We start from the raw sequence: 19,636 nt of genomic DNA on the forward strand, positions 1-19,636 counted from the left end.
GTCCGCATTTTGGTTGGATTAGTCCACATATATTCCCTTGAATCCATTGTGAAAAGATAGTCGTTTCTTATTTTTGTGAGGGATGATTTAGAAATCAAGTTTCCCAAAACAAGCAGGTTTTGGCAAAGTGTGCTCATAGGCACCAAATCCTTACTTCGGGTAAAGAGATGCGTCATAGCATCATTGATCGACCTAAGTGTCCCAAATGGCCATGCCAAAACAAGTAAACTGCTTAATCACCAGGCTCCAAGCCGGCCACATGTGGTGTATTCCCAGTTGGGAGACAATCCATTGGTCCCAAATCAAAGTTTCAGGCTCATTTTTGGAGGTGGTGCAAAGATATTTCACTCTATTTTCTTCAATGGTTTCATTCATGATCATTGTCATCTCGATTATCCTTAAAAACTCAACGTCAGGGAGAATTTAAGGTCCCTTAAATGGTGATGCAGTACCATTCATACAACGAGAAGCATGCCAATGCTCTTAATCAGGTTTTATAAACCTGAAGTCATTGTTAGAGATGTGATTTAGGTGTAAAGTTAGTGTGCATAGTACGCATTCATCCAGACAACTAACTTTCCCACATTCCAACCTAATCACGTGTTTAATTGAATCAGTCACATGCATTAAGAAACATGATTCAATTAACCTATATTCGAGGACAATATTAATAAGATTATCCATAAGTAAAACATACACCAAGCTTGAATCCAAGAACATGGGAAAATGTTCACAAAGTAAATGATTTACTAAGGGGATTCGGCCAACAAAGCTATCCATGTCAAAATTCTGCTTTTCCAACGATGTTTGGTGGAGCAAAATTATTCTCACATATTGACTACTAGAATGGTACTCCTCAACAACATTGGTAAGGGCACGAATAGGTGCATAACCAATGATCTATTCCATCAAGACGAAAGTAGATTCTGCAGGGTTGAGGTTTGAGAATACTATCCCTTATTCTTGAAGCTTTAGGTCTTAGGTGCCAAGGATCATGCTTCGGGCATGATGCCATACCTTGGCAGGCCCTGATTCTACCATATGTTGTAAAAACAAACTCCCAATTAGATTGTGAGAGAGTATGCCATTCGGTGTATCCCTGCCAAAGTAGTGCATCACCATTCGATTAGGCTTTGACCGAACTGGATCGAGCCATTCGGTAGACTCTAGCCAGACTGGGTCCATACCTTTCTCTCACGTTTGTGGTAGTAATCAGATCTGAGAATTTAGTAAACTTCATCTTTCTACATTGCTGCTTCAGGGGCGAGTTAGAAACATGGAAGGACAAGAAAAATATTCTCCAGTCAAAATTCGATCAGATTTATAAACTTTAGAATTGTACTCATTCATAAACGTAATCATGGTGTGCTTCGGGCAATATGTCGCATGATCATATGGTCCGTAGGAGCGAGCCAAAGAGCCATGGAATCCTTGTTCAGGAGGTATTTCCATTCATAATGCTTCGGGCATAAGTCTTCGAATGAAGATCATGGCAGAAGCTTAATCAACTCTTCCTTGCCATTATTGGCTTCAATGGTTTCTCAGCTTCTTGATAGTCAAGTGGAGATTCACATCTTGTACCCCACATAAAGTGGTTTATATTAGAAACGTCCAAATCAGGAAAATCGAACTTGTTACAGTTCGACAATCCACTGAATTGGAGGGAACAAAATTGTGATTAGTGCTATGGGAATGAATCAACCATAAGCATTAGAGTTAGAACATTCGAGTGGTAAGACATGGTTTTCATGAAAAACGTCGGGTTTTCATGGGTGTATTGTTTTATGAAAACTTCGGGTTTCAAAGGCACTAAATTTGAAACTACAGGTTCAATTTAGTTTTATGAACAATTGGTTCATAATGAGAGGTTCCTGTAAGAAACACAGAATGCAATATGCTGATTTAAGTGTAGTGGATTTGAGGTTATTCGGGAACTCAAGTGTGAGCGTTTTGGGACTACGAAAGGATGTCAACGGTTCAAAGAAAAGAAATAAAATATTGAATCATTAATGTCCAAAAGTGAACTTCAGGTCAATAATTTTGGATTCATTATCAAATTAATAGACTGCAGGTCACTTTTAATTAATTCAATAAATCGGGCCATACAGGGTCGATTGCAGAAGCAAAAATAATAATAACATTCAGTTAAAATTATTTAGAATGCTAAAAATTAGCATTGGATTTGAAAAATATAGCCCCAAAAATATTTTGGGCTTGGGTTGGCTGCATTGGGCAGCCTAATAACTTGAAAAGCAACAGCCTAATAACTTGAAAAGCAAGATGCATGCTTCCTGTGATATTATGGGTCGTGTGATTCTGCTATAGGCAGCCCATAAAAACCAAGGTTGCAAGCTTGTTGCACTCAGGGGCCGAGAGAAAGAAATCACAGGCAGCAATCATAGGGCTGCAACGTGGGCCAGGGAGCAAAAGCCCAGTGTGCACGGATGAGATGGCATGAATTGATGCAGGCTACATCAAGAGAGCAGCGAGTGGGCCGAGTCATTGATCCAAGGATGTAGCTACAGGCTACAGAGATAAAAGGGAGGCAGGCTGAGTGTGGGCTGAAGGCAGAAGCCCAATGTGTGGACCAGGTTAGGTGTGCCTCTTGGCTTTGCTTCAAGCCAGCTAATCGCAACTTATTGACTTCCCTTTTTTTTTTCCTCTTCAGATTTCTAGGGTTTTTAGAACAAAAATAAAAAAAATAATGCTTGGTTCCCCTTTTTTCTGGTTAGGGTTTGGAAAAAATACCCAAAATTGCCTATTTTATTTTGTTTCTTTGACTCACAAATATCACATAGCATAAAATATATATATTGACAAAATATATGAACATATACAATATATATATCGGAAAGTAAATATAAATGTAGGGGGTTCATGCATCATGGGGAGTGTTTTCATGCTTCACGATCGTTTCAAATATCTTACTTTATTTTAAGCATACCTGATTGGCAGAAAACAACAAAAGCCTTTGAATTTGTAGAAGATCATTCTCGGAAAGCCGGAATTGCATCTCCAATGCGTTGTATTAGATTTAACATAGAAAATGAAATTGAATCAATAGCATGTAGATCAATTCAATAAAATAATAAATTAATCATAATAAGAATGATTAGAACGTAATACTCCCCTGATTGAAGAATAAACTCTCTTTAGCGCAACGTCAAGAGAGTGCTGATAATGTGTTGTAGGCATAATTTACTGAACAATTATGGAGGCTATAGAGAGAGAAAGGTGCAGCAATAGTAGAGAAAAAGAGAGAGATGTGTAATTATGGGTGTGTTTGATTCATCTCATTATGCCTTTATTTATAGTAGTAGAAAGGGTAAAACATTTCCTTTTAGGATTGCAACATTTAATAGGTAATCTAATCCTATAGGAATATATAATACTTTTTCAGATTTCATAAGATTTACACAATTACATTCCTATTCTAAATATGACTACAACAAAAATTACTATTTTAACTCATTTTAATTTAATTGTAATTTTTAGAGTTCTAGAGGGACAATTTATGGTATTTTAAATGCTTGACCATTTTAGGCTACTCTCTTTATATATAGAAAAAAAAAATTTACTACCTTAAACTACCAAAAAAATTCCATATTCTTAAGGTCTTTCAAATTATTATAATAAAGTTCTCAAACTGCACTATTATTGTTGTAAATTGACAATATTAACAAAATTGTAGTAATCAGCAATATATCGATACTTTTATTGATCCACCTTTCAATAAAAGGCCAAAAACCAAACACAGAAAAACAAAAAGATGAAAATTTCTTTAGTTTTAAAACTATTTTCTATTGGTATAATGAGACAATATCGACTATATAAACAGCAGATCGAGATGATATTTTATTACATTTTATAACACTGCTTACAATAATGCTATTTAAAAGCATTTTTAAATTTGAAATCACTTCCTTTTTCTTTTCTCGTTGCTTTGGGCAACTAGTAATGAATTACCTATTGACTTTCTTCATTCTCAGTCCCACCCAACCATTGGCACGTAGCCCACGTGTATTTGGCTCGAAGGTGGCCCTACCATGTTTATATTCTTCACATGCCCTCTTGTGATATATGATCACGATTAAGTCACGTTAACATTTTATATTAATTTTTTATAAAAATAATAAAACAAAAAGTAATAGGAATATAAAATGTTAACGTGCCTTAACCCTGACCACACAAACAAAAAAACATGAAATGAATATGAAAATGGAAAGGCAAACAATCCATCTTCATTTGGATTAGTGCCCGGTTTTTTCTCTTTTTTTTTTTCTTTCCAAATAATACCTAGCTAATCAAACAATGTGAGGAAATCTTTCTCAAAACATTTCGTAATTGATTTACAAAACTTTATACTTATGGCTGAAATAATTCATATTATAAATTACTATATAAAAATTATTTATATGAAAAGAATCAAATAACATATGAGATCGTTTCGCGATTGAACTTTATAAAAACTTGTGGTTATAAAGTATTACGAGTTGTACAGTTATCATTTGCTATTGTTGATTGACTAAACGACTTTTGTTGAATTAACTAAATATTATTTCTTTTTTTACGTCAGTGTGGCTCGTAAAGTCTCCTACCTCTTATGTCACGATTGTATTAGAAATTTAATCACCCATTGACAAATAACCATTTTCCAGGTACACCAGAAAAATGCATTAACGTTAAATATACAAGTTAGTTGTTTTCTTCCATTTAATAAACCATGTTGTAGAAGAAAAAAGTACAACCACTCGGAAATATTAAAAAGTACCTCAACGAGCAAAATAAAATATTAAACAGAAAAGAAAGAAATGAATAAATAAACAAACACAAACACTAGGCTCCAAATCAAAATTAGGTAGGTTGTAAAAAAAAAAATCCCATCAAATAAATAATGCCATTTGTTTTTGTCTTTTTGGTCAGCTGAGCAGCATCCTTATCACATACCACCAAATACTATTATAATATTTACAATCATGATTAAATAATTACACCAGTATATATAAAATAATATACTAATGATAATAATACGAGAAATGTTAAGAAAATTCTCTCAAATTGAGATTCTTAATAATCTTTTTGTCACATTATATTTTTGACATAATTTCTCAACATTATAAAGTATTGTTCCCAAAATATGAGGTGATAAAAAAGTTACAAATATCTCAATTATAAGAGAATTTTTATTTTAATATTATAAAATATGAAGTTTTAACGAAAAATCCGTGGTACTGTTCATTTTAACAAAAAATTATATTTTAACACTAAAAATTCAATATTGATACTATTTACATTACTCTTTATTTTATCCTTATCATTAAAATTTAATATAGTTTATAAAAAATCACGTCAGATCCTTTTTAGTATTTCTCTAATATTATATGTGCTGCCGACACTATCCTTTGATCAATTTATAACATGTGAGGGCACAGCTTCTTATTGGTTCTTAACAAAAGTGTCACTTCACTCTCTCTCCTTTTCTTACCGACACACAGAGAAACACATTGATTTGTGGCGGCTGTTGATTTTTTTATCACCTTCTCATCTGTTCAATTAGTTTTCTGGTGAAATTTTCTGAAAGCGTTTTCAAATTATTCATTTGTTTTTCTCTATCCAGTACTGAATTCCAAGTGATCAATTTGTTCAGTTTCTCACCCCACCATGGAAACCAGCTCATATTTTTCAAAACCCTTTTCTGGGTACCCAAGAATTTGATGAAAGTTTTGATCTTTCGTGAAATTCCACTCAATTTCTGTGTTTCTTTTCACTTGTGTAGTTTCCAAATTTGTGGTGGAATTTTTTGGCACAAAGCTTTGACTTGTAAGTTTGTAATTCAATTCCTGCGTAGTTATTACTAATCAGGCAATGATGCATTCAACAAAATCTGAGTCTGATGTCACAAGCTTAGCTGCATCATCACCATCAAGGTCCCCAAAGGCACCTGTGTATTATGTGCAGAGCCCTTCAAGGGACTCACACGATGGGGACAAGTCCTCGTCAATGCATGCCACTCCAATGTACAACAACAGCCCCATGGAGTCACCCTCACACCCCTCTTTCGGCCGCCACTCGAGGAACTCCTCCGCGAGCCGATTCTCTGGGATTTTCAGGTCATCTTCCGGTAGAAAAGGCGGTAGGAAGCCGAGGAATGACAAGGGGTGGCCGGAGTGTAAGGTGATTATGGAGGAAGGGGGTTATGATGATTTCAACGACAAGTCGCTTTCGCGGCGTGTGCAGGTCTTGATTGCTCTTCTTAGCTTTGTGGTGTTGTTCACTGTCTTCTGCTTGATCATATGGGGTGCAAGCAGGCCTTACAAACCAGAAATTGTAGTTAAGGTAGGCTAATTTTTGAACTAGTGTAATATTTTGTTCAAGATGCCCATAATATTTATTATTCAAAAAAAAAAAAATTGATGCTGAATTTTGTCTAAGTTGTTATTGTGATGATGTATAATGTGTTTCGTTTTGCCATAGTTAGTTTGTAATTTGGAAAAACCGAAAAGGGTGTCTGGGGTTCTTCAATTCAAGGAATGTAGCAGGAAAAATGGGAACTATGCAGTTTCAATAGGATGAAATTGTTTCGATCTAACGGAGGACTTATGATTCTTGCAGAGCTTGGATATCAGTAACTTCTACATTGGTGAGGGTTCAGACTTCAGTGGAGTTCCAACAAAGCTGGTGACGGTGAATGGCTCATTAAGACTCAGTGTGCGCAACTCTGCTTCAATTTTCGGCATTCATGTTACCTCCTCACCTGTCGGTCTCCTCTATTCAGAGATTGCGGTAGCAATTGGTCAGGTTGGATTCGCTATTCCATGACTACAATTTTAATCTCTAAGAAAATTTATGAATGTATAGGGTAAACTATGCTATTTCGGTTTCTGTGTTCTCACATGTTGGTGCTTCGAGTTTCAAATTTTCATATGTGCGCCTGAGTTTTTTTGCCGCTTACCATTCGAGTTCCATTGACAATTTTCGGACGAAGTAATTTACTGTACAAGGACATAATGTTACCGAACTATGAACGTTCGGTCTTGACTCTTGATTCATATAGTCTAGCAACTTACAAAATTTTCTGGATTTTGTTATCGCAGTTGAAGAAATATTATCAGCCAAGAAAGAGCCTCCGAACTATATCAGTAAACTTGCAAGGAACCAAGGTTCCTCTATACGGGGCTGGATCAAGTTTGACGTACTCAAAGACTGGTGCATTGGTTCCAATTCCGTTGACCTTAAAATTTGAAATCCGGTCTCGAGCGTACGTGGTAGGGAAGCTAGTGAAAACGAAGCGTCGAAGGCGAATCACTTGTCCTTTGGTTTTGGATCCCACTGTCACCAAACCCATCAAGTTCAATAAGACTTCATGCGCTTATGACTGATGATCCCCTTCTGTGAATGCTTGTGAAAATCGAGTACAGAATTTACTGCAATTTGAGTTTACTTTTTGGCCAGGGACTGCTAACCGAGTTGAGTTGTTCATTCCACATATGACATCCTTTTTCAAGAAATAAAAAATATTTTTTTGGCCAGCGTAAACTCTTTACTGTAATAATTCCTGTAACTGGTGGTTTTTTTTTTTTTCTTTTTTACTCCAAATTCACGTCACTGATTTAGTTATGATTTTCTGTAAAATAAATGTAAATAGGTTTGTTTGAAATTGTGGAATGCATGTTGTATGAATGTTTTTAAAGACGGAGATTTGGACGAGCAGAACAATGTTTTGAGTGGTTGTACGTAGTCAACTTGAAATATGTATCCATTGAAAGCTATGTGAATAGACAACCCATCAAGTCGTTCTCCTAAAATACCATTCTCGTTCTTTTCACTAATTCTCACACTGCATTATTGTTGAAATATCTCACATCGGTCATATCTTTGAGAAAAGAAGAGTTTTAATATCCTAATTTCACTCCAATTAATATCGAAACATTTTGTGATAAAACTCCACACCTGACGGATTTGGCAGATGGTAATTATCGAGTCGGTTTTGTTGAAGTGGGACCTTCAGCCTGTCGACTTAAAAAATTCAACAACTATTTCTCTCACTCTATCAATTTCTGTTTTATGGTACTACATGTCAGAATACAAGGAAATCTTCATCATATGTGATATAGAGAGAAATCTGAGAGAATAGCAGTTTAGAGAGAGAAAGGAATTATATCTTGTATGTATTGAATTGAATGAATGAAATGAGTTACAACAGCTGCATATATATATAGACAAGGCTATCTTAGTCACTAAGTAAGCTAACTACTAATAACAAACTTAACTACTTAGCAACCTAATCTACGTACACTTGTCAACATCTGAAGCTTCTAATGCATCTTTACATCCCCCGCAATCTCATGCTTGGATGAACCAAGCATTAGATTGGAACAATGAGACTAAAACAAAGGTGCAGCAAGACCCTTGGTCAGTTCTTTGGAGGACACATGACAAACATTCAAATCTCTGCGAACCACCCTTTCTCTGACAAGATGATAATCTATTTCAATGTGCTTCACTCGAGAATGAACCATTGGATTTGAAGACAAAGCAATTGCTGAAAATTATCACAGTAAATCACTGGTGCAGTGAACACAGAAACATGAAGATCACACAATAATTGTCTAATCCAGGCCAATTTTGCAACTGAAATAGCTAATGCTCTATATTCTGCCTCAGTCGAAGATCTTGACACGGTGTGTTGCTTCTTGGAAGTCCAAGATATTGGACTTTAACCAAAATATACAATATGACCAGAAGTTGATATGCGATCATTGGGATCACCCACCCAATCTGCATCACTGTATGCTTGCATATGTGGTTTTCCAGGTTTGAAACTCAGACAATAGTCCATTGTTCCACTGAGGTATCTAAGAATTCTCTTAACTGCAATAACATGAGAATTCATGGGATTATGCATAAATTGGCAGCATTGATTTACTAAAAAGGCTATGTCTGGCCTTGTAAAAGCACATACTGCTCTTGACTGTGATATGGAATGCCATCATCTTTAAGAAGTCGGTGATATGGTAAACAAGGAATATGAGATGGCTTGGAATATTGCAAATCAACTTTGTTTAGCAGATCCTTGATGTATTAAGACTGAGAGACAAACAAGTCACCAGAGTGGTAAGTAATTTGCAACCCCAGAAAGTAACTCAACTTGCCCAAATCTTTCATTTCAAACTCTTTGGTTAATTCCACAATAATATCATCAATCATTGCAGATGAGCGGTCCACACAGAGTAACAACACAATTGTACCAGCAGCAGTATGTTTAACAAATAATGATGGATCTGCAAAAGAGGGCTTAAAACCCAAACCAGGCAAGTAGCTTGTAAATTTTTCATTCCAAGCTCTGGGAGCTTGTTTCAATCCATACAATGACTTATTTAGCTTACACACATACTGAGAAGAATAAATAGCACTCTGAAATCATGGAGGTTAGGCCATATACACTTCTTCAGTTAACTCACCATGTAGAAATGCATTCTTGACATCTAATTGTCTCAAGGACCAATTGAATTGTGCTGCCAAAGCAAGAATCAACCTCACAGTAGTGGGTTTAACTACAAGATTGAAAGTCTCACTATAATCAATACCCTCCTCTTGATTATATCCTTTTGCAACTAAGCGGGCTTTGTATCGAGCTATAGAACCATCATAGTGTGTTTTAATCCTATATACTCACTTACAACCAACCAAATTCTTCCTAGAGGGTAAAGGAACTAGACTCCAAGTGTTTTGTGCATGAAGAGCGTCCATCTCTTCTTGCATAGCTGCTTCCCACTTAGGATGTTTACTAGTAGATTTGTATGAAGTTGGTTCAATAGCATTTGCAGATGATTTAACAGTTGCTGTGAACACTTTCCTTTTTGAGATTCCACGTTTGGACCAAGTTTGCATGGGATGCAAACTAACTGAGGGAATGGGAATGACAACAGATAGATTTTCTGTTTGAAAATCTGGATCAACAGGGATTTAAGACTGTGTAAAACTCTGAGATGCTGGCTCATAAGATGGATTATGGTTAAAGGAGTCCAAAGATTTTGAGGCAGTAAAAAGAAGGTGTTGCAAAGACTCTGTGGCTCTAGTGGTTATGGAATTCAAAGACTCTGAGGCTGTAGGGGATAAAGCAAGTGAATGAGATGGGTGAAAAGGAATGACTATGTTTTGGGAAGTGACTAAATGTGGTACTGATTGTGGTAGATGGACAGATGCTTGTGGCAAAGATGAAATGTTATGAGATTGAGTGGATGAGTGCAAAGAATTTGAAAATGGAAAATCAAATTCATCAAATAACACGTGTCTGGAAACCATGATTTTTCTAGCAAGTGGATTAAGACATAAATAACCTTTGTATTGCCCTACATATCTTATAAACACACACTGAGTTGTTTTGGGTTGTAACTTAGTGGTATTATAGGGTTTTAAAAGAGGATAGCATGCGCAACCAAAACTTTTTAGATGAGAAATTTGAGGAGGCTAACCAAAGAGACATTTATATGGTGAAAACATATGCAATGTTTGACAGGGCATTCGATTAATAAGGTACACAAAAGCAGCACAGGCATGAAACCAATATTTAGAAGGCATAAAAGCATTTTGTAAAAGGGTAATAGCAGTTTCTAAAATGTGTCTATGCTTTCTTTTTGCAAGACCATTTTGCTCAAGAGTGTGAGGACATGATTTTTGGTGAACTATGCCCTTGTTAAGAAAGAAATGTTTGAACTTATGATTGGCTCCTCCATCACTTTGAAAGACTTTGATATGGGCAGAAAATTAAGTATTTAAAAACTGATAGAAATGAACAAAGATATTGAACACTTCACTTTTATTTATCAATGGAAAGATCCACGTAAACCTTGTGCATTCATCCACAAAGGCAACATAGTATCTGTAACCTTCAACTAAAACAGTAGATGAAGGTCCCCAAACATCACTATGTATCACCTCCAAGGGTTTTACATTTTTATTCGTAGAAAAAAAAAAGGAAATTTTGTAAATTTACCCTCTAAACTTGATTTACAAACTGAAGACACATGAGAAACAGGCATAGGTATATTAGATTGTTTTAACATTGTAGATGTCACAATGTTGGAAGGATATCCTAGCCTGTGGTGCCACAACGTTATTTTGACTTGCTATCCAAGAAAACATGAGTGTGTTAAAGTGAATGCAGATGATTGTTGTGCTTGATTGATGAGATATGGTGGAATGTAGAAGGGAATGGGATATAAGCCAGCTCTACACAGTCCCTGGATAAGGATTCTCCCTGTGACCTTGTCTTGAATCCAGTAAGAGAACTCATCACATATAAATCGACATTTGTTATCCTTACAAAGTCTATAAATGGATAATAAATGTTGAGATATATGAAGAACATGCAAAATTTTCTTCAGTTCAAATGCATATTTAGGTGTCCTTAATATACTGAAGTCAATATGAGAGATGTGCAAACCTGAACCACTAGTTGTGGTTACTGTATCTGTGCCAGAAAATGGAGTTGCAAGATGAAGGTTTGCCAAGTCAGAAGTCATGTGAGATGTTGCTCTTGTATCAGCCGCCCAAAACTGGTCATGAGGTGCTGGTTAAAAAGTTGTATGCATGGCAAATAGATTAGGAAAGGGAGCCCTTCTTTGGTATGAGAAATTAGTTCTGTGATAACATTGCAAGGCAGTATGTCCAAATTTCCAACAAATTTGACATTATGGTTTGGAAGATGGAAGTGGAAGATGAATGTCTCTGGAAGCAATTAACAATAATGTGACCTTTTTTGTTGCAAATTTGTCAAGTTGGAATATCATAACCATGATCAGGACATGTAGAAACATATGGTTTTCCTGGACTAAGCATTCATGCATTGGAGTTTGAAAAACCAGAATTCAGTTTATTATTAGAATTGTAGGTGTTTTTGCCTCTTCCTCTCCCTCTGTAATTGGAACTATACCCTCCATTATGATTAGAAAAACCACCATTATAAGTACTAGTGTTGGTTGATCCATTAGGAGTATAGTTCTGTGATTGAGATTGATTAGACCCTTCTCCCAACATCAGAGCTTTTCCCTTGCCTTTGTGCTCATTTGCCATCATCGTAGACACAAACGTTTCACTCATAGAATTATTTTCAACAACAGCTTCTTTTGCTAATAGCTGGGACCTGAAATCCCTGAGTGAAATGACATTATCTCTCCCCCTTATAACTGTTCGAAAAGTATTATACTCAGTAGGCAAGCCTTTAGTGCCAAAATGACAATATCATCATCTTAAAAAAGAATTCTTGCAGCAAAGAGATGGTCCCTAACTTCCTTGATCCGCTAAAGATATAGAGAGATTGAATCATAACCTTTCTTTATATTCTGCAATTCAGTTTTCAACTGAAAAATACTGGCTTTTGTTACTGTGGAGAACATATCCTTCAAATTTGTCCACATATCATGAGAAGTAAGGCAACCAATGATACAAGACGTGGTTGTGGGAGATAGAGTAACAATGATCAACTGCATGAGAGCACGATCATGCATTTTTCGAATTTGAAACTCCTCAATTTTAACACCTTCAACATCCGAATCATCGTTAAACCGAGGAGGACATGGATGAGTGCTAGCAATGAAGTCAAAGATTCCATGACTTTCAAGAAGTAACCAAATTTGATAGTTCCATACAAGATAATTTGTATCATCAAGCTTCACAATAACAGAATTAGAGACATTCGTAATAAGATTCGTAATCGGAGACTGTACAATCTGTAATTGTGCAGCAGTCACCATATTTGCAGAGATAACTATGCAAGAATTCGAGAATTCGTGAACAAAATCACAGAATCACAGAATTAGGGTTTCAGAAAGAGGAATCGTGCAAAATCACAAGGAATTCAACTTATAGAAATCTTGTAAACTGACATCAATGCAAACAGATCTTGTAAGGAGCAATTAATCGAACACTTGGTGTGCATAATCATGCATATACTTCACATAATAACTTCACATATACTTCTCAGAACCACTTCGCACATACACAAACACACAAAGCAATAGAGAGAGAGAAGAGATAAGAAATTCACACCAAAAGAAATTGATCAGGAATGCGAAAAGGAAGCAAAAATGCAGCTCAGGATCGAGAAATCTTCATCCCTAGCGAGGATACTATGTCAGAATACAAAGAAATCTTCATCATATGTGTTCTTGATATAGAGAGAGAAATCTGAAAGAATAGCAGTTTAGAGAGAGAAAGGAATTATATCTTGTATGTATTGAATTGAAAGAATGAAATGAGTTACAATAGCTGCATATACATACATACATACATATATATATATATATAGACAAGGCTATCTTAGTCACTAAGTAAGCTAACTACTAATAACGAACTTAACTACTTAGCAACCTAATTCACGTACACTTGTCAACATTTGAAGCTTCTTATGCATCTTTACACCACAGAGCCCAAAGGCCAACGCCAACTCGATCATGATGTATTCTACCGAAACCTCTTTTGTTCTTTCTAACGAAACCTCTTGTGTTCTTTCTTCCTTCACTGCAACTCAAACGTCACAAAACTCGTCATCCTCACTTATGGTAGTTGTTTCTTCTCTCCTCACTTCTTTCAATACTTCTCACCTATTCACCACTCCAATGGACTGCATAAATTTTTTTGTGTTGGAACTTGGAAGTCACAATTCCAAGATGTTGTTGAGTTACATACATAACCTTGACCAAGTTGTCACCATTGCAACTAGCAATACCTCCAAAGAAATTACCCGATGGCACCATTAATCCGGCTTACTCAAAAGACAAACTTGTCTTTAAGTTAGGTCAAAGCTACTGCATCCCCGTCGATCAAGACTCTTCTAATTCCCTACACATCTGCTTATGAAGCTTAGAATCTTTTGGAGAAGAGTCTGTCTCCTCTTTCAAGGACCCATGTGAGAACCTTGTACAATCAGATTCGCACTCTCAAGGACCTTGAACAAGTTGTTTTTGTAGAAGTGCAGCAACTACAATTTCCAATATTATACTTCTTGGTTCTTAGTGGTTACCACGACAATGAATGTATCTGTGCATGTTCCTAAAAATGCAAATCTAATTTTGGTTGTGCTCTCTACCTTACTTATTATCATTAGATGAGGTTAAATTTTAAAATTTATATCCACTACATATAGATCAAAATTCAAATTCATCTAAAGACAATAAATAAGATGGTGAACATCACATCATCACTACTTGAGAGTGATGAGAAAAAAATTCTGAAATTTATATGAACATAACTCAATGTATGCATGACCAACAATGATTATATAAATGCATGATTTTAAAAAAAATGCATATTAATGTTAATAAGAATTTTAGACTCGACATGTTACACATCTCAGAAGTAAGAGTCATTTTATTCAAAAATATTATCCAAGCTACCTATTTGTATCATCTCTTCAATATAAATGAGACTCATATGCATTGAAGAGTCCTAACCTTATTAGAAAGATGGTACAAATGATAGTACAAATAGGTGGAATGAGTAGCATTACTCCAATTTATATACACACTAACACAGTTAATAAAATAATTACTATTGTAATTCACAGGCCATTCATTGTGGATGGCCACCTATCCCCCTACCAATCCACTGTTCATCCCACCACAACTTTGTATAAAGTCTTGTCTATAAAATGGATGAGAAGAAGGATAACAAATATGCATAGATAGACATACGGCTAGTAGAGGAAGAAAGAAGATAGGAAGCAGAGATGAGATAATAAAAAGAGTTATCTTTGTAATCTTATTATTCAAGATTATAATGAAAGCACCACTGCTGCCCCGAGAACGTACTCCAGTCACACTGACTGTAAAAGAACCTCGTAAATTTTGTGTCTTGTTTATTTATTTCACTGCGCACACCATCAGTTTTACAACACGTTATCAACACGGAAAGCTCTCATGTCGGTGGAAAGTAAAAAGCCACAAATCCTGTTCACCTATGTTGCTTGGAATCTCATAGATAAGAAAATCTTTTCATTTCATCATAAAATCTTCATACTACTGATTTCCCTAAAGCAAATATATGGTGTTTTATGACTATATATCATCCTTTGCAGAAGCAAAAGAGTACAGACTCAAAATTCGTAAAAAATCTGACAGCCATGTAAACAGCCTGGGAACTCCAACTTGCAAAGTTCGGATTGAAATACTTTCTTCTTCAAAGTTGTTTGTCCGTCCAGTACCTACAACATATCAAATTTTCAGAAAATTCCAACGGTGCGATCATCGCAGATGCCTGAAATACCAAATCAGTTTCTAGGGAACCGTTTTGATTTTTTTGAAACTGACCGGAGGAGGAACACCAATGGAAATTAGTGTTACTATTATTTCCTGGATAACTAAAATGACTTCGAATTGTGAAATAATAATAAAAGTAAAAGGGATGAAATAAAAGAAAATGGTAGACCAAGAAAAAGAAAAAAGCAAAAGATAAGGACTTAATCATTGCATTTTCTGTTTGTCATATTTATGTGCACGGTGTTGGTTTAAAGCCCTATCACAAGTTCTATTTATTTAAAGTAATTTAGTTACCATGGTTGGAATTACCGTCTATTGTTTTAATTTATTGATTGTACTTCTTTTTTTTTGTTACGATGAATACATACTGGACCCAAAGTTCCTTGATCAGATAATAACCTTAAGTTTCTTGATCCTTATCACATAAAATGATTAGACCCGAAGTTCCATCATGCAAAAAGATCAGGAATGAAGTCACTAGATCCTCAAGATCGGACATGAAGTTTCTTGATAAGTACCTTAAGTTTGAAGAGCCGAAGTGCCACAACTTAATCATAATAAAGGCCATGAGAGTCCCAATTCATAGGCTATTAAATAACGACCAGAAGTTCCTTGATGTATGATACATTTTGTTGGAGAGTTTACATCTCGAAATTTGATGATTATTGCATATCATTGAGCATTGATGTTGAACACCATGTTCCTCATGTTCATACTCAAAAATGATTTAGCAGAAGATTTTATTAAGCAGATGAAATTGATCATGCTTTGCTCATGAAAACGAGATTGCAAGTTTTTCTACACGCGGACATACCATTATACATAATTCACTATTAAGTTTGGTTGAGACCAGTTACCAACCATCAATATTTTTCAGTACAACTCGTGTTTGGGCACCAGCCAAACATTACTCATGTACGAGTTTTTTGATTATGTTATCTATGTGCCTATTGCACTGCCACAATGTACTAAAAATGAGGCCTGAAAGCAAACTGGAAATTTATGTTGAATTTGATTCACCATCTATCATTCAACATTTGGAACCCTTGATTGGGGATATATTTACCGCGCAGCTTGCAAACTAGGATTTTGATAAGACAGTTTTCCCGCCATTAGGGGGAGAAAATAACATCGTTACAGAAAAATGATGAGAAAATATCATTCCAAAAGAATGATGAGAAAATATTGTTCCAGAAGAACGAAGAAAATTTGTCTTATTTTGATTCATGAAGCAATCAATATAAAAACGAAGTGAGAATAATTGAATGAAGCAACGATATGCAAATCAAATGCCAGATGCATTTAATGATGCAACGAAAGTAATAAAATCACATATACTTGTTGCAAATGTGCCTACATGAATTGATGTTCCTGTTGGACAAAATAATGTGGTAACAAATCTGTTACACGCCTAAAGCGTGGCAGACCTTTAGATTCAAAAGGTTTAGTACTTCAAAAGAACACTACTGAACTATTGCATTCCCAAAGCATAACTGTTGCATGCCCAAAACATAACAGTTGCCCTATGGATACATGTCCCAAAAAGGACAATCCGCGGACATGTGAATGTTGATGTCTCATGCATAAAGCATGATAGACAATAGGTTCCAATAACTTAACTCCCAGAAATGGAGATCAAAATCCCAGCTCTATAACGCCCTAGAGGAGGTTATGATCCGCATTCTCTAAATTATGACTAACCTGGAAGAAATAGTGTAATGCCCTCGAAAAGGCAATGGATATCCAAAGAAATGAAAAGTTTTTATGCATGTGCATGCACGAGAATATGGGATCAATGATTGATGCCAACCAATGGTAATTTTGGTTTTTACAAGTAGCTACTAAATTCATCAATGAGCTGTATTTCTATTAAGTCACGTTCTTTTGTTTGTCGATGAAAGGAAATATTATTTGCCAAAAATGATGAAAGACAATTCCATTACAATCTTGTAAGAACGTGGAAAAACAGACCCATATATATATATATATATATATATGTATATAATACAAATAGCCAAAAGATGTTGAACCGAATGAAGTTACATATGGGCATTTGTAATACAGTGAATTACACTCACATGATATGACACAAGGTTACTAATTGAAACCTAAAATTATGCTCTTATAAACAAGTTCATATGAATGGAGAATTATATACGAAGGGTTATAAGTCACCCACATCATATCTCCATAAGTAAATCCCTCAAATATACATAGAAGCAAGTTGCTATGTATAAATTTCAAAGGAAAATGTGTCATGAAGTGTAGAAAATCCCTGAAGGATTTAGATTGCTTAAAGAAAACCCTGGAAAGGTAAAGCATAAAATATGTACTTAAATACCAATGGATGGTATAAATTGCCTTAGTGAGTACTCTCATTATGATATTGTTGTAACATACTAAAATCTCTTGCAAGAGTCGATAATATTAGATTTAAACTCCTGAAGAGTCTCAAAAGTTTATAAAGTGTTGAGAGAGATATTGTCTCGAATTGCAGAATCGAACAATATGCCAACACGAATCTTATCCATGATGTTTATAAAGAATCATATGGATTGAAGATTATGAGTTGAATGCTCAAATTATTTAGACACTAAGAATAATCATTTATCTTCGTGAAGGTAAAGATAAATTGATAGTTGGTCCAGAAGTACCACATCTTAGTAAAGTATATGCTGTATTGTATTTGGCACAATACATTGAATGACATAAAGTTTATCTATTAATATCTCTGAGAAATTACATACGCATGAGTTAAAACAAAAAAACAGGAGGGAACCTTCACAAAGGTTGCTCATGTGAAGCCTCAGTACTCGGAAGTACCCCAGATGGGGAAGGCACCACAGGTTGATCATTTGGAGTTTCAGTACTTGGTGAAACTCCAGATGGCTGAGACAGTGGGTGTCTTTGGAATAAAGACTCGAACCCCTGATTGTCATTTTGAGTTCGACCTTCGGATTCCAGTAGCTGGTCGAGCTTTCTTTTATGCTCATCGAGTAATTATTTACAAGCATGTGTAACACTCTATTCTCGTGTTTTAGCCCTCTAATCTCTTGTTTAAAACTTGCCACCTCAGCCATCAATGATTCAACTTGGTGAGTTCGAGCAAATAGGCGTTGGCCCATATTAGAAATAGAGCCCTCACACTGAATATTGAAAGTCAAGGAGTCTTGAACGGCCAACTCATCAGATCGGTTGGAAATGATTCTATTATCGTTGGGAGTAAGAAGATTCCTAGTTACCATTGTAGCGGTTAGGTCATTCTTCATCACGGAGTCCTCAACCGTAAGAGGACCATTAGAAGATAAGAAGGACAGGCGCCATATATTATCCATATGCGACTCGTCTATACCACTCTTAAGACTCAAATCTGAGCAAATGTTAGATGGGGCAAGCCATTTTTCAGAAATGATGAAGGAAAAAGGAGATCAGATAAAATCTCAAAAATGCAAGAAAGGGAAAATTCTACATGCAATAATTTTTCGAGCATATATTTTGAGCACAATTGATGCCTCTATATAAAAAAAAAAAGCAATAGGGCCACTTGTTCAAGAATTGAAGAGACACCGCTTTCCGAATTTCAAAAGCCAAATTTTCAGGATAAAGTTCGTCAACATTTCTTAGAAATTAGCTTTTGGATATCACGTGCAACTTTGTCAAAGATATTTGATAAAGTTAAAAACATGTGAATCTTCCTGTTCAACAAGAGTAAAGGCATATCACCACTACTTGTTATTGGGAAATCCTTATATATGTCGACCTCTATTTTCCATAACAAGGCAGACCTACAAAAATATCTAGCTTTTCTTCCTCTCCAAGAATGCATCTTCAACAAAGCATCTCGAAATACTCAATTTTCTTCCTCTCCGAGAATACCTCTTCAAATAAGTCACATCAGAGTAAGAATATCTCATATCATCAGGGACGAGAGCAAAAGTATCTCATATCATGCAATCCCCCTGTCATTTTCTTTATCCTTATTCTCACCTGGAGGATTAAGGAGAAAGAAAGCAATCAATCGGAACTTGAAATCAAATTTCCAGTCAGGAATCGACTGCCTGGAAACTTTCCAAATTGCTTACCTAGCATTGTTCTCGAGTACTCATTTTCAAACTACTGATATCATGATTAGAGCTGCCAAGCATGATGAGTCGCTAAGAAATGATTTCAAATGCAAGGTTTGCATTCCACTCCGGCATCAGAGGACAAATACTGTAAAAGAATATGTCAAACCTGCATAGGGAAAATACCACTTATGCAAAGGGAACAGATAAGGCAAAGGAAAATGATACATTGAAGCATATGGAGACAAGCACAACAAAACACAAACTGATTCATCCCCGACAGAGCCGAAGATCACTTGTCATGTGAAGCTGCTC

At 35.7% G+C, this 19,636-nt stretch overlaps 1 protein-coding gene across 1 annotated transcript; it reads left to right on the top strand.

Moving 5' to 3' along the window:
• The first annotated feature begins 5,439 nt into the window (after positions 1 to 5,439).
• On the top strand, positions 5,440 to 7,786 carry LOC103944863. Its single transcript, XM_009355338.3, has 3 exons — positions 5,440 to 6,336; positions 6,613 to 6,798; positions 7,095 to 7,786. The coding sequence occupies exons 1-3, from the start codon at positions 5,866 to 5,868 to the stop codon at positions 7,377 to 7,379; spliced, it is 942 nt and encodes a 313-aa protein (XP_009353613.2). The 5' UTR covers positions 5,440 to 5,865; the 3' UTR covers positions 7,380 to 7,786.
• The last annotated feature ends 11,850 nt before the right edge of the window (positions 7,787 to 19,636 follow it).

This window comes from the organism of the source record quoted next, unplaced genomic scaffold, assembly GCF_019419815.1.
Source record: "Pyrus x bretschneideri cultivar Hongxiangsu unplaced genomic scaffold, Pyrus_bretschneideri_v1 Contig26, whole genome shotgun sequence".
NCBI classification, from domain to species: domain Eukaryota; kingdom Viridiplantae; phylum Streptophyta; class Magnoliopsida; order Rosales; family Rosaceae; genus Pyrus; species Pyrus x bretschneideri.

What these genes read in the sequence shown, in the direction of transcription:
- LOC103944863 (XM_009355338.3), top strand. Translation starts at nt 5,866, where the DNA reads ATGATGCATTCAACAAAATCTGAGTCTGATGTCACAAGCTTAGCTGCA. An exon ending in AACCAGAAATTGTAGTTAAG is followed by an intron (nt 6,337 to 6,612) that starts GTAGGCTAATTT and finishes TGATTCTTGCAG; the next exon opens with AGCTTGGATATCAGTAACTT. An exon ending in TTGCGGTAGCAATTGGTCAG is followed by an intron (nt 6,799 to 7,094) that starts GTTGGATTCGCT and finishes TTGTTATCGCAG; the next exon opens with TTGAAGAAATATTATCAGCC.